The 13,735-nt window shown below is 46.2% G+C and overlaps 1 protein-coding gene across 8 annotated transcripts in view; it reads right to left on the bottom strand.

Annotated features, from left to right (window-relative positions):
- Positions 1–13,735, bottom strand: part of SYNE2 (spectrin repeat containing nuclear envelope protein 2) — a 1,840,150-nt gene that overhangs the window by 87,513 nt on the left and 1,738,902 nt on the right. For 6 of the 8 annotated variants that reach the window (XM_069638223.1, XM_069638224.1, XM_069638229.1 and 3 more), the window contains 2 exons: positions 11,827–11,964; positions 6,344–6,538 (listed from right to left, as the gene is read on the bottom strand). The exons of 1 other annotated variant lie outside the window; for it this stretch is intronic. In XM_069638223.1, the coding sequence (XP_069494324.1) occupies positions 6,344–6,538; positions 11,827–11,964 (333 nt within the window). The remainder of the gene's footprint in view (positions 1–6,343; positions 6,539–11,826; positions 11,965–13,735) is intronic. One more of the 8 variants, XM_069638227.1, reaches the window with a different exon arrangement.

Here is a 13,735-nt window from a genome sequence, read left to right as displayed (position 1 = left end):
TGTTCACAAAAGTCCCAATTTTAATGAAAAAAGGTTGTGGGACTTCTAGTGCCGGAATGCACTTGCTGATTTTGCCCCCACTTCCTTTGCTCCCCGAAATGGCACTTTGTCATTGGGAGCTGCAGGGGCCAAAAGGTGATGTTTGTAGGAAGTCATGGACTCTCCCACTGCCCCTCAGAGACCTGGGTTCCCCTGCCTGGCACAGGGGAGGAGTTTAACTGTCGGTACCCACAGGCAACCCCAGCTGCCCCTGGTCTTGCCTTCTGGAGGGACAGTTTCCTCCTTTACACTGCAATCTCCTCTCTGGTAGCAGGGCCAGTGTTTGGACGGTTTTCTCCTTCTCCTCCAGGTCTACCGGGGTCTCTCCAGCTCACCAGGGGTCTTTCCTGCTCTCCAATACCTTCCAGCATCCCTGACTCGCGCACCATGCTGTTCCTGGCTGCTGCTTTTATACTCCCAGCTAGAGTTAATTGGAGTCAGGTGGGAATAGTTGCCCCTTTGTGCCTGACTCTGCGTGACCTCATTATCGGGGCAACAATGAGACTTCCCATAGGAATCCATTGCCCATGTATTCCTATGGGTAATCCTCATGACCCCCATCTGCCTCTTCCTCATCCCAGTCCTTATGGATTTGATGGGGGAATGGGATTATGGGACTTGTAGTGTTGTGGAGAGGTAATATTTGTTTTGGGTTTTAGAGGTAATTTTGAGTTCCCCTGTTGTTTCTCCATCTTTTCCGTGAGGGAAAGTGTTGAGGGGGGGGCAATGGGGTTTGGTGACAACATGCCATAAAGACTGCTGGGATATCGGGTAGGAGTGCATTGGAAAAAAGGGATGGCCCTCCCCTGGCCACCTGAACAAACGATCCCCGGGAATAACCTGGGAGAAAGGCCTCAGGTTTCTCACATAGCTGAGTAATGGGGACAGCAACATGCATCAATGTGGTAGTTGCTGGTAGGAAGGCTCAGACACAAAAGTGGCATATTTTTGGCTATAAACGTTTATTAACCAATAAAAGGGTTCCCAGACTCATAATTCTTTATAATACTGGCTTGGTGTATTTCCCTGCCAAGCATGGCTTTTCATCAAAACAGTCTCTCTTGTCTTCAGGGTCCTCAACCCTCTTATTCTCAAACTCTCTTTTGGATGTGAGCCCCTCATGACGTGTTGCAATGACTTGGTTTACTCTTCCACCAAGCATGTGCTCCTTTCTGTAACATATCTGCTTTATTCAGGGTCCCAGACCCTCTTTCTCTCTTATTCTTATGTGGGTACAGGTCTCAGACTCGTACTGTATGGGTGCAATATCTTGGTTTACTCTCCTGCCAAGCATATGCTCCCTTCTGTACTCTCTCCGCTTCTCTAAGGGTCCCAGACCCTCCCACTCTCTTGTTCCTGTTTCGCCTTGACACCTCCCGGATCTTCAGCACCTTTAGCTGTGCCTGCGTGCCTGTCTCTCTGTCATCTTCTGGGCCGCAGCATTTCCTTCTGGGGCTCCGGGAGCATTCGGTTGCTAGCTTCGGTCGGCGGCGTCCCCGCTGATCGGTTTCTCTTCAGTTTCTCATTGACGGCCAGTCGTCCATTCCCTTTTACCTTTGTGGGACAGGGCTTTGCTTCTCTGCAGCTTCCCAGGCTTCGGCACACCCAGAGGTTCATTTGGGCAGCGCACAAAGGAACTCCTCCTCCTCTGCCTGCGTTCTCGCTCAGCTCTTTGCATAGTGTCTCCTGCGTCAGTTCCTGGTATGCTGGGTAGGCGTCTTCCCAGCTTCCTTGCTCGAGACCTGCTCTCTCCATCTTGTTTTCCCTCTGCCTTTTTATATTTGTCTGGGTCAATCTAATACTGTGAAAAACTAGACCGTTCACATTCCTGTTCTGTGGAGTAATCCTCATACCCCTCATCCTTTTCGTCCCAGTAGTCATGGTAGAGCTACATGGGAAGCATTTGGTCTCTCCAGGGTTGTTAGCTCTATCATATTAAGTGGTTTAGCCTTACAATAAACAGATATTAACACTGCCTGCAGAAGGTGGGGAAGAACTTGATTTGGGGAAGGAGGGATGGTCTACTAAGGCCGCACTCTCTGGGAATGGTCACCCCAAATCCCATTAGGGGCTTCCTCTCCCATGTGCATTTTGTCCGGTGAACCAGGCCCAGAGGGATTATTGTACTGTCGACGCACCGCCCTGGCCTTATGGGAAAGGTCTCTCCCTAGGGAAGAAGGTACGACATCCTCTGATTCGTCACGGTTTGTAAATGGCGAGAGCTAGTAGGAGATGAGTGATTTACATTTACTTAATGTCTGGAATATTATTGTAATGTTGTGGTTTCTGTCACTAAGAACTGTAGTTCGATGTGTGCAGGACGAGAGTTCTTAGCCTTATGGTCACTTGAGACGGAGAAACCTCTCGGCCGATAATTGCGTGCATGAACGCGCTGCCTTTCTGCAGTTTGTGCTCCTCGTTATTGTTTCCTGGATTTATTTGGAGTCAAACAGGCCCAAGGCCACAGATGCTCACACAATTGTATGGAATTCAATGCACTGGAATAGTGATGGGCAACATGTATAAATTCATACATACGAACTATGTGGCAGTAGGTTATTATGTGTATCATGAAGCACATACAAGTGGACATCATCACAAATGTGAACACACTAGGATGACCACAGGCATAACACAAAGCACGACGGCCAAAGGCAACAGGCACGATCAACATGCATGGCATCTGCCCATAAAGGCCAAATGCAAGTGACCTAAAAAAATAGTGTTATGGTACAGGTGCAGATGTCAATGCTCTGATAGTTTAGATCGACTGTCTTCCATTTGTCGAATTTGTAAGCAACGCTATATGGAGATTTAACAATCTGCATGTTCGCCACTCTAATCCCAATGGCAGTCTTTTATATAGACTCTGGGAGTCTATATTTCCCAATGGATCTGCTAGTATTTACCCATCACCTCTCTGCACACATGCTCAGTAATGGAAAAATATACCAATTTTCCCGAAGTCAATCACGCTCATCTCTAATTCACACCCTTCACTCACACGCCGTTCTAAAGACATCCAAGACCCAGGCCGTCTTGATAGGTTCCATCAAGCTGGGATCCCTTTCAGTTATCTAGCAGCCCACGCTCAATGTTCCCCTCTCCCCAAGGAGCAAGTCTGCAAGCTTAGAATGACAGTCAGTGACGATATATATGTCCCTTGTGCTGAAAGTGAGGTGAATGCCATCTCTAAATCTACCTGTTATCATCCATGTTCTCTTTGGGAGGATCGTCCCACTCCTCTCAACTGCCCAGGAGGCTGGGCTAATCCTTGAAGTTCTTGTGTCCTGACCACAACTGCTGCAACAGGATGTGTTTCAGTTTAGCAGGTGAGGACCTGCTTAAAAGCACACAGCCCACCTTGTTGGGTACCAAAGAAATTAGAGAAGGTCTCCTCGGCAAGGCAGACTGTGCACTGGCTTCTGATGCGGAACGGAGGGAGCTCAAGAGTCTCTATCATCCACACAGCGTAATCTACAGCCATGTATGACGTTGCTTGTCCAAACAGCTCCTGCACTATCCTATGACCAGACCCCCAGATATCAGCCTCCTAAACTCAGCTGGTCATCCACCAGTGTAGATGCAAGTGTTTCAGAGGTAGTTCCTCTCGCTTTCCAACTTCTTTGTGGCGTTCTCCCCCACTATCCCGCTCCCTAGAACCAGAAGCAATGGAAGATCAAAACAGCCTCCGCATTCCAAGATGTTTATTGGGCTTCCATCTCCGTATTCCGAGCACGACTAATCTCCAGAGTTTATGACCCTGTCTCCAGAATTTACCCTTCATGCACAGATGTGCTTGGATGCCCTAAAGCAGCATCCTAGTGTCGATGATGCCCTATAAACCCCATAATTCTTACCTTGGAAAACCTGAAATTAACATGCTATGGTGGTGAATGTATAAGCTTTGTAAGTCCCACAGACTTTTACATTGACTGGTAGCATAGGAATAAATAATAAGCAGCAGAAAACAGTAATGGGGATCAAATGAAGATGACAAATCTGCTCTGGGTAACCAACCTCCGTCACTCTATTCTATTCCCCATTTTCCTTCTTCTGCTGCATCTTCTGGTGTCTGAAGCTCAACAACTGCAACAACTGTGAGGAGCCCGAGGGCGTCCTCCCATCTACTCATCTGGATCTTCCTTCCAGGTGTCCAGGGAAAGGCCATGCTCTTGGCTTCTGGGGGTGGATATGCGAGGGAGGATCACCTGGGTGGAGGAACCTTGGGCAGTGGGGAGAGGATGTCCTGGGGTGACATATGCTACCCCCCTTGCCTTGTCAGACCAAACCCTCCCCTCCCCCTGCCTTCATAGGTTGTCAACCTTTATCTCTTTCATACACACAAACTATCCCACACTAATTTCCCTTTATGACTGGGACGAGGAGGATACAACTGGGAGTTATGCACACTCCAATTCATTCACACCACTTTGGTACTGGGAAGAGGAAGAGGACTGTAGAGGAATACTTTGGAATGGTCAGGCATGTCCCACTAATAGATCTAACTATGGTCAGGCAAAGGACTTGCACCTATAACCTGTTAAGGAGCCACAGGTGTATACAATGGATTGCCAGCACAAGCAGAGAAGAAACCCCACTGGAGAGGCCAACGTGGATGGCAGCCGTCAGGCCGGAGAGAGGCCGGTGAAAAGGATGCTGTGTGTTGCAGAGGGGTAAGAGACACGCCAGGGCCTAAGCGGCCCATGAGCGGGTCGAGTCACCTGCAGTCCCCGGAGCTGTGGGACACTGAGGGATCCAGACTGCCACAGGTCACTGCAGCAAGGTTCGAAGGCAGCAAGCACCGCTCGCCGGAGCAACCGAAGAGCACAAGCCTAGCGAGGAGAAGGCAAACAGAGGAAAGAAGATGATTGGAGGAGCGGCCATGCACCGGTGAGTGTGAGAAAGAGAACACTCATACCGGGGCACTCCGGGGGCTAGAAAGGGGCATATGAAAACGCTGAACAAACAAACTTATGTTAATTGTGTTTGGAAAGCGAATTGAGGAATTGTGAATACCGAACAAGCTGCAAAGTAACTTTAAGATTGCAACAAGAATGATTGAATACCGAACTGAAGGAAAGATATGAAAAGAGTATGAAAATAAGACACGAATGAGAGCAACATGATGAGCACTAATAAACAAAATGAAGCAGGTAATGAATACTGATGGAGAGTGAAAGGTAAGTGATGAACACCAATGGACAATGTGAAAGCAAGGGGGTGGAAAAGGATGAACACCACGGAGTGAATTGTGTGAAATACATGTTGTGGCAAAGCCAAGAGACTGCCAAGGAGAAACAGAAGTGAATGTTGATTATTAACACAGGTACAGAGAGAGAAACCATATGTCGGACAGAAAGTCCAAAGAGAACAAACAAGTATAACAAAGTGTGACGGGTTAGCGGTTGCGTGACCTGTAATAGGTGGACCGTATGGTCCGACAACTGCGTCTAGACCGAATAAGCCCTACTTAGAAAGATCCAAAGGTAGCCAAGATACAGAGGCTGGATTGTATAACAAGTGCAGAAGTGACTGAAGAAAAGAACAGTTGGACCAGAATTAACTATTAAGAAGCCTCAATGGTTACAAAGTTGAACTAGAATTAACTACTGAAAGCCAAAAGATTTTGGACTGATTTTAGCTTTGAAGATGGAAGAGCTGACCTCTTGGGGAAGGGAACCCTGAGGCCTTTTTGGAACTGTTTTGAACTTGGGGAAGGGGGAGCTGAAAAGCAAGCCAGGAGCTGGAAGAAGCTCAGAACTTTATTTGGAACACTGTCTCTTTTGCTGCTGACCTCCCTGCACATTGTAAAGATTTAGTTGTGAGGGCAAGTATAGGTTTTGGACAAGATAGACTTTTGAGTGGAACTTAATGACACAGACTATCCTTAGTTTCTGTAGGTAGGGAAATCCCACCTTAGTATAGGACAAGGTAGGCCTTGATCCACCCTGACATATAGAAAATAAACCATTTTATTTAGAAAGGTGAATCTGTTGTCTGCCTCTTACTTCATGCTGCCCTCAGACAACTTAATGCATTATTTTCAGCTAGTCCAATAAACATATTTTTCCAAAATTTAAAACTAACTCGGCATAAGCCTCTTTTTGCACAATATTCTACTTAAATAAAAATTAGTCTATAAAATGAGGAATTCCCTAGATTTAATCAAATGAGCAGCTAGCGTCTGAAAATCCACCATGTTCTCAACTCTCAGCATCTGGTGTCTTTCGGCAAGACTGGAGCATGCATTTTCCCTCCCCTCTAAAGTATGTCTGCATGTGAAAGAAAAGCAATCTCTTACTGCGGTCCTATTCGCGAGCCTCTGGTGGAAGCGCGAGACACGTCCAAACACTTCTTGACAGTATCTGTTAAGCTCCTCAATCTCCTCTTCAAGCAACACTGCATCCATTGGCTCACTTTTCTGAATCAACCGTTCGCCAAAATCTATCAATTCATCGATCTTGTCGGTGTTTAAAGTAATTTCTTGCTTGAAACCCTATACAAACACAAATCACAAACATTTCACAAAGGACGGCTTTTCACCTGGTTTTATTAAAATCAGAACACATCCAATTCCGTTCCCTTTCCTTAAGCTAACCTCACTTTTGCTCTTCCATCCTTTAAATACTTCCAGAAAAGCCCTGGAACTATAAACTCACTTTAGAAATAAAAGTAACAAAAACTGCATCGCAAAAACCAAAAACACATCACCAAATACACATGCATAGCAAAACTATGAGCCTTGATCTACGCGGTCACCTTCAGAATTGCGCTTCTCAGCGGGATGACAGGGACACCTTCTTAACTGAGACTCAAATAGCCAAGCCAATTTTTCGAGTGGCTGCCAGAGGTTTGCGGAGAAGAAACTGGCGGTTAGTGCAGGTTCATTCCCTGTGCATGGATAGGATTTATTTCTGTAGGGTGCTAAATCTGTAAGCTTCTAGGAAGCACCATCTTTTCTCTGAAGCACTTCAGACCAATGCCTGGAGGAGGTCAGTGTCCAAGGGCCTCCAGCTGCATTATCCCTCAACTTCACAGCATTGGACCCATGACTGGGCTGTGGACATTTTGTCTGGGTAAATGGAGCATCTTAAGTCCTAGTTTGAGGTCAAGGGAGGCCCACTTTCAAATGCCGTAGGTCAAAAGGTAGCAGTGCTTTCCCACTGATTCAGATGCAGCCTGACCTTCAACAACATCCGATAGACCATAATGTGGTTCCCACCTACAGAGCCTTTCTCTACCCTCACGCAACACTTTGGGTAGAGTTGCAACATGGAAATGACCTTCAGATGCCAGAAGATGATACGTTTCAGGTGGCCTCTGAACAACACAGAGCGATGCACTGGAATTGCCTTAAGACGTGCCTTGTTGATTAGGTCAGGCAGTCTCCTCTCTAACACTGAGGTGCTATCAGTGCCTTGTTGATTGGGTCAAGCAGTCTCCGCTCTTACACTGAGGTGCTATCAGGCCAGAAGATGATAGATCTCTGTGGCCTCTGAGCAACAGAGAACGATACACTGGAAATGCCGTAAAACGTGCCTTGTTGATTGGGTCAAGCAGTCTCCTCTCTTACACTGAGGTGCTATCAGTGCCTTGTTGATTGGGTCAAGCAGTCTTCGCTCTTACACTGAGGTGCTATCAGTGCCCTGTTGATTGGACCAAGCAGTCTCCTCTCTTACACTGAGGTGCTATCAGTGCCTTGTTGATTGGGTCAAGCAGTCTCCGCTCTTACACTGAGGTGCTATCAGGCCAGAAGATGATAGATCTCTGTGGCCTCTGAGCAACAGAGAACGATGCACTGGAAATGCCATAAAACATGCCTTGTTGATTGGGTCAAGCAGTCTCCTCTCTTACACTGAGGTGCTATCAGTGCCTTGTTGATTGGGTCAAGCAGTCTCCTCTCTTACACCGAGGTGCTATCAGTGCCTTGTTGATCGGGTCAAGCAGTCTCCTCTCTTACACCGAGGTGCTATCAGTGCCTTGTTGATTGGGTCAGTCTCCTCTCTTACACTGAGGTGCTATCAGTGCCATGTTGATTGGGTCAAGCAGTCTCTTCTCTTACACCGAGGTGCTATCAGTGCCTTGTTGATAGGGTCAAGCGGTCTCCTCTCTTACACTGAGGTGCTATCAGTGCCTTGTTGATTGGGTCAAGCAGTCTCCTCTCTTACACTGAGGTGCTATCAGCTTAGAGTTGTGTGTCCGGTATCTCGCCCCGACTACACAGCTTGAGATTCTTAGGGATATTATTGTAGATGTGACCTGGTTCAGCTGATCTGGTGCGATGTGGCCGCTACTCCCACATATTATGGACAAGATTTAGACCACTTTCTTAGTCCAAAATATTTAGCCTGTGTATGTTCCAATCCGGCATTGACTGGATGAGTTTTTTTCCAGGCACATAATTCAAGAGTACCTCATTGGCGTAATTTCTACAACTTGCTTGGTTGTGTGTCTCCACCCTTTTTGCATTATACTGCAGCGGCCAGACCACCACCTGCCTTCAAAAGGTGTAAATGGTAGGAATGGATACTCATTCGCAGTAAGCCTTGCTCTCTTGTTGCAAAGGGACCCTCCTAGGGATGAGTGGGTGTAGCAGCTGCTTGACTCAACACAAGACAGGTCTTAGGAGGAAGTGGTCTCTTATTGTAAAGCACTGTGCCACACTGACCAACCCGAGTGGCATCCGATTACACAAGGGAACACCGTTTGGCATGCCAACTCCATTTAACAAAGGAGTAATCCCTAGTTCTTCCAGAGAAATTCTGGCTGTAAGGGACTGTGGCACTTGAAGAGACGGCGGCACTTACAAAGAACTTCCTAGACCTGCTAAATGTAGAGAATGCAGACTATTCAGAATCAAAGTGCTTCCCAACTTTGGTTCAAAACTTTCTAGACCATTACCAGCCCAAATGTAAACTTAGTTGCCAAACTCAAGATTCTAAAAGCGCTGGCTATAGAGTTTTCCAGTGAAAATGAGCAGTCCTGTTGCTGCCTTGGGTGTTCATTTACATGCATTCACTCTTGGATGTGGAACTCAGGCGGTCACACTCTGGCACACAACTAACAATGTAGACCAGGAAGGCCATTATGCAGCTCTGCTGATCTCCACATGAGGCACGTGTCTCTAAATTGCCTTCAAAATACACAGAATGAGCACTGGGACCCGCAAGGTTCTACAGAATCCTAAAAGGTAATGGTAAAAGCTACATACGCATAGTAGAGGCAAGTGCCTGCTCTGGTTCAACCGGAGGTGGCCCAATTTTGAGGACACTTTGGCAACTCATGTTATTTTTAGGTTGTGAAGAGGCTGTGAGAATGCCACTTCACCCCACCTGGTAAAGATCCTTGCCCCAGCCCTGTGACCACCACGGGTAACAACAAAACGGTTTGAACTTTCCGAAGTCTCTGTCCACGCAAATGCAAGCCTTCATGAACAAGCTTGTGAAACTTTCTTTCAATGGGTCCTTTGAACAGGATAGTGAAATCATTGTGAAAACGGATGACAGGACAAGGTGGCAAGAGACAAAAGGGTCCTATATTCTCTGCGCTTACTTCATGCTCGAAAGGTTAACGCGGTTTAGTGTGGCTAAGTTAACGTCAACAAGATCAGGTCGGAAGCAGGCTTGATTCTCAGCAAGTCAGGACCTCATTTTTCAAAGATCAGGCAATGATAATGGACTTTCAGAGAACACAGAGGGCACGCGTGAGCATGTGCTGTGTAATCGTACCCTGCTCACAGGCACACTCAGCACTTCTCAAATCAAGAAGACACCTCTGCAAGAGTCTTGTCTGCGAAGATAACTTAGAGAATGTTTTTTTCTTAAACTCTCTGAACGTCTGGTTGATGATCACTAAAACTTCCCCTTCAGGGAAACATATCCAGAGTCAATTCTGCTACTCGGAAGTGATTTCCTAAACTGAATTCTTCAAAATTCCCAGTCATCAGCCCAGGCTTGTGCTTACGTTGAACATTGGAGGATACCACATAATTTAACTTAAGTAGAATGATGGGTTTAGAGTGTGGCACACAAAAGCAAGCTTGAAGTGCAGCATTTCTATATTAAAAACGGAACATTACAGCACAGTACCGGCCTCTCACATAAAAGTTGTCACAATGTGTGTGTAGAAATGCTCTCAGGAAGTGAAGGGTGTGTAACTGCAAATATCTATTCTAGCTGTGAATGCCTTTACGAAACTCTGACCCCTAACATCAACTCCAAGGACTTTTGCTAGAAATATAGCTGCAAGGTATTCAGAGATATCCATATTCACCACTGCTTTTTTTTTTTTTTTTTCCTCTCTCTCTCTCTCTCTCTCTCTCTCTCTCTCTCTCTCTCTCTCTCTCTCTCTCTCTCTCTCTCTCTCCTCTCTCCCCCCCCCCCTCTCTCTCTCTCCCCCCCCCCCCCCCAACACTGGAATGTTTTTGAAGATGTGTTTCTCAGCGAATGCAGGCGCCAGTGCAAATTGAAAAATCGGATAGAACGGTCCAACTGAATGTATTGGCCGTCAAAAATGAATCCTTTATCCTGGCAAGCGGCTCTTGTATCACCCATGGCAAGTAGGTGTCATTCCACCCATGGCGAGTGCTCCTTCCTCACTCTTGGCAACTGCTACCTTCTCACCCTTGGTTAGAATGCTCTTGTGCCCCTTCACCACCCCAGCAAGAGCTCTTTCCTCACTCCATGCAAGCACTCTCATCTTATTGGGATTGGAGTGCTGAACACTTTGCTTGTGTTGCATCTTCAAAGGCTCAGCGTGACCCTCCTCTTGGTTAAGGAAGGAGAAAGGCTTGCTAAAAGGGGTCCAAATGCTACACTTTGCTACCCAAGTAGCACTGATGAGGGGCGCTTATGACTTCAGCGATCCAGCCACCCAGGACTACCTTCTGGGTGAACCCTATTTTTTCCATCTTCTGTACGACCTAAGCTTTTGGTAATCCTTGGGACCATTACAATATTGCTCCCTTTCCTGGGAAACACAAATGCACAGGTTTGTAACCCCACTGCCATGGCCTGCAGGCAAAAGCCACAAGCTGTGAAGGCATTCCTCGCCTATGTGCAAGAAGGCAGTGCATTTGTAGGAGCGGGCTGGGCTCACAGGCTTCAATCTGGCAGCAATCCTGCTACCTGGGCTGGCCAGTTCTCTGTTAGGTGTCAGTGAGATTCTCTGCTCACTTCAGTTGTGGTCAGGTCATAGAATTGAACAGCCCTGATATCCTCAAGACCAATCAAGGTGCAGAGAAAAGTCTGGCTAGGAGAAACGTCAAGAGTTCAAGCAGTCCAGTGACATTGATCCTAAGAAGCCAGCAGGCAAGCATCCCCTGTAGATTCCAAGATTCGGTGCGTGGGCGGGCCAGGATCTACCGAGAACAAAGCATAGGCCTGTATGGAACCAACTTTGATTTTAGTTTCTATGTCAGCCTTTGCCTGTGACCTGCAATTCTGAAGGTGAGGGAAGGAACAAGTCACAAGAAGGACTAGGATTATTCTAACGCAACATATTCAACTTCGTACACATATTCTGCATTCAAATTTGCCCTTGCATTATGTTTTTTAATCCTTGAAAAAAGGTCTATGAATCTTTTATTTTAAATCAATGGGCACAGTTCCAGTTCTATGCTTATCTTTCTATCTCTTGAGCACACTAACAAATGGTTTCCTCAATTTCTAGTCTACATCAAATGTTCTTTAAAGAAAGCAACATTCATCAATTATTCTATGCAATTTCAAAATGGAACTCCTCCATAAAAGCCATGATCACAGGACAGGCGCTCACGATACATACATTTAATTGCCGCATCTTGTCATCAACATCACACTGTGAGAAATGCTCAACGTTGGTGAGCTGAAGGTCCATTTCTGTGAGCCAAACAAGAATGCTGTCCCTCGTTCCCGCGAACTCCTCCCTCTGACTGGTGAAGTGCTAAACCACGAAAGCAAGGGGTACAATCGTTACAGCTGAGTCGTAATCACATCCACCTGTTCATCAGTCACGTAGAAACATGCACCGATCACATACGGGGGCTCTCCAGAGGGCGAGAGGTCAATTCCCAACGGTCCATACATATATATATATACCCATTTAATTCACAGACACGGAAGATCATGCAGTACAGGTTGACACGTAGGTCTATATTTACCATCAGTTTAACTGTGACCTGAACACACAGTAACATTTCAGATGTGGTCTATGGATGTTGGTGCATAACATACAAGTGCTTTCATGGCTTCAATCACAGGTGACTGACATAATTCAGTGGTGTTGGGATTGAAAAACAAACTCACCCAACATGATGCACTGGATACAAGAAGAAAAAACCTTCGATAAACTGCTAATGACCAACGTTCACAGGGTGAGCTTAACCAGCAGGACCCGAACATGCTTATGCAAGTTCAGTTTTCACTGGTTATGCCCAATAAGCCGGGCATGCCATCATTTACACGATTTAGAGCAGCACGGAGAGGATTCCGATTTCAGAAGGAAATGAAAAGGCAAAAGATTGAATCTACCAGTGTAGCAGCAAGAGAGCGGCGATCGGTGCAAATATTTATTTTCTCAATAGAAAGGAGTACTAATGTGGAACAGCGGCGCACACCAGAATCTGACCACATTCTAAAGGCGATTTTGAGGCTCTGCTCATCTGAAATTTCCTTTAAGTAAACACAAAAAATGGCAATCAAACGTACAAAAGCAAGTCCACACAATGAACTCCCTTGTATTGTAGCACGTACAAGCCAACCTTATCGAAATGGATGTGGAACCCAACAGCAGCTGTTTTAGCAGAAACAGTGCGATCCAAAGCGGTATTCCCAAATTCAGGTAGTGCTTTTCAGAGCAGAGCTGTGACCTGTACATAAAGAAGGTCTACCGCTCTGAACGTTTGCACAAGACCCATATGTACTTCCTCACAAACACAATTAGGTTGCAAAGGCTCTTTCGTGGCTCTGGCCAGAGTGCACGAAAGAGCACAACCCTATATGCCTTATCCTACAATGCATCGTAGGAAAGTGGGCAACAAGGTCAGAGAGATGAAAAAACAGGACCTAAGCAACAAGGGGAGCCATTTTTATACCATTGTGAGCAAAAGGCCTCCTTGAGGTAAAACATTGGATTAAGGTGCACAAGATGGCATCAACAAGTGTAGAAATGGTTGTCACTGCCACCATTCTGCCTGGGCAGCACTAACAGTTCCACGCACTTGTCATAAAAAGGAAAGGGGCTTCCTGTACCTTACTGCCCTAAAGGGAGGAAGTAATGTTACATAAAATATTCCATGTGGGGACAGGGTCCCTTTACACAGGTAGCTTTCGAGACTCACCAGTAGAAAATAAGTTGAGTTAATGGGTTGGGCTGAAAAAAACCTTACTAAAAATAGATCATGATCACACAATCAGTCAGCAGATATGCTGGGGGTGCCACTGAAAAGTATGGGAAAGCTGCAAAAAAGGGAAAAGAATCTTTTCTAACCGGAGGGGAGGGTGTGAACAGTAGAAGCAAGGCTCTAGGAGATACCCCAGATGCCGCCCCAGGGTCTGAGTGAGGTACATGACCTAGCCCGATTATCTTGTGCACCGCTTTCACAGCCGCTCATGTGTGACGTTGACAGATCTGAAAAACATACACTGTATATGTCAATAGTATCGAGCAACTTTTTCAAAGAAATCTGAAAATGATTGACCAATTAATTACTTTG

This window comes from Ambystoma mexicanum, chromosome 14 (genome assembly GCF_040938575.1).
Source record: "Ambystoma mexicanum isolate Mex_15411 chromosome 14, UKY_AmexF1_1, whole genome shotgun sequence".
NCBI classification, from domain to species: domain Eukaryota; kingdom Metazoa; phylum Chordata; class Amphibia; order Caudata; family Ambystomatidae; genus Ambystoma; species Ambystoma mexicanum.
This window is presented reverse-complemented; position numbering and strand designations above follow the sequence as displayed.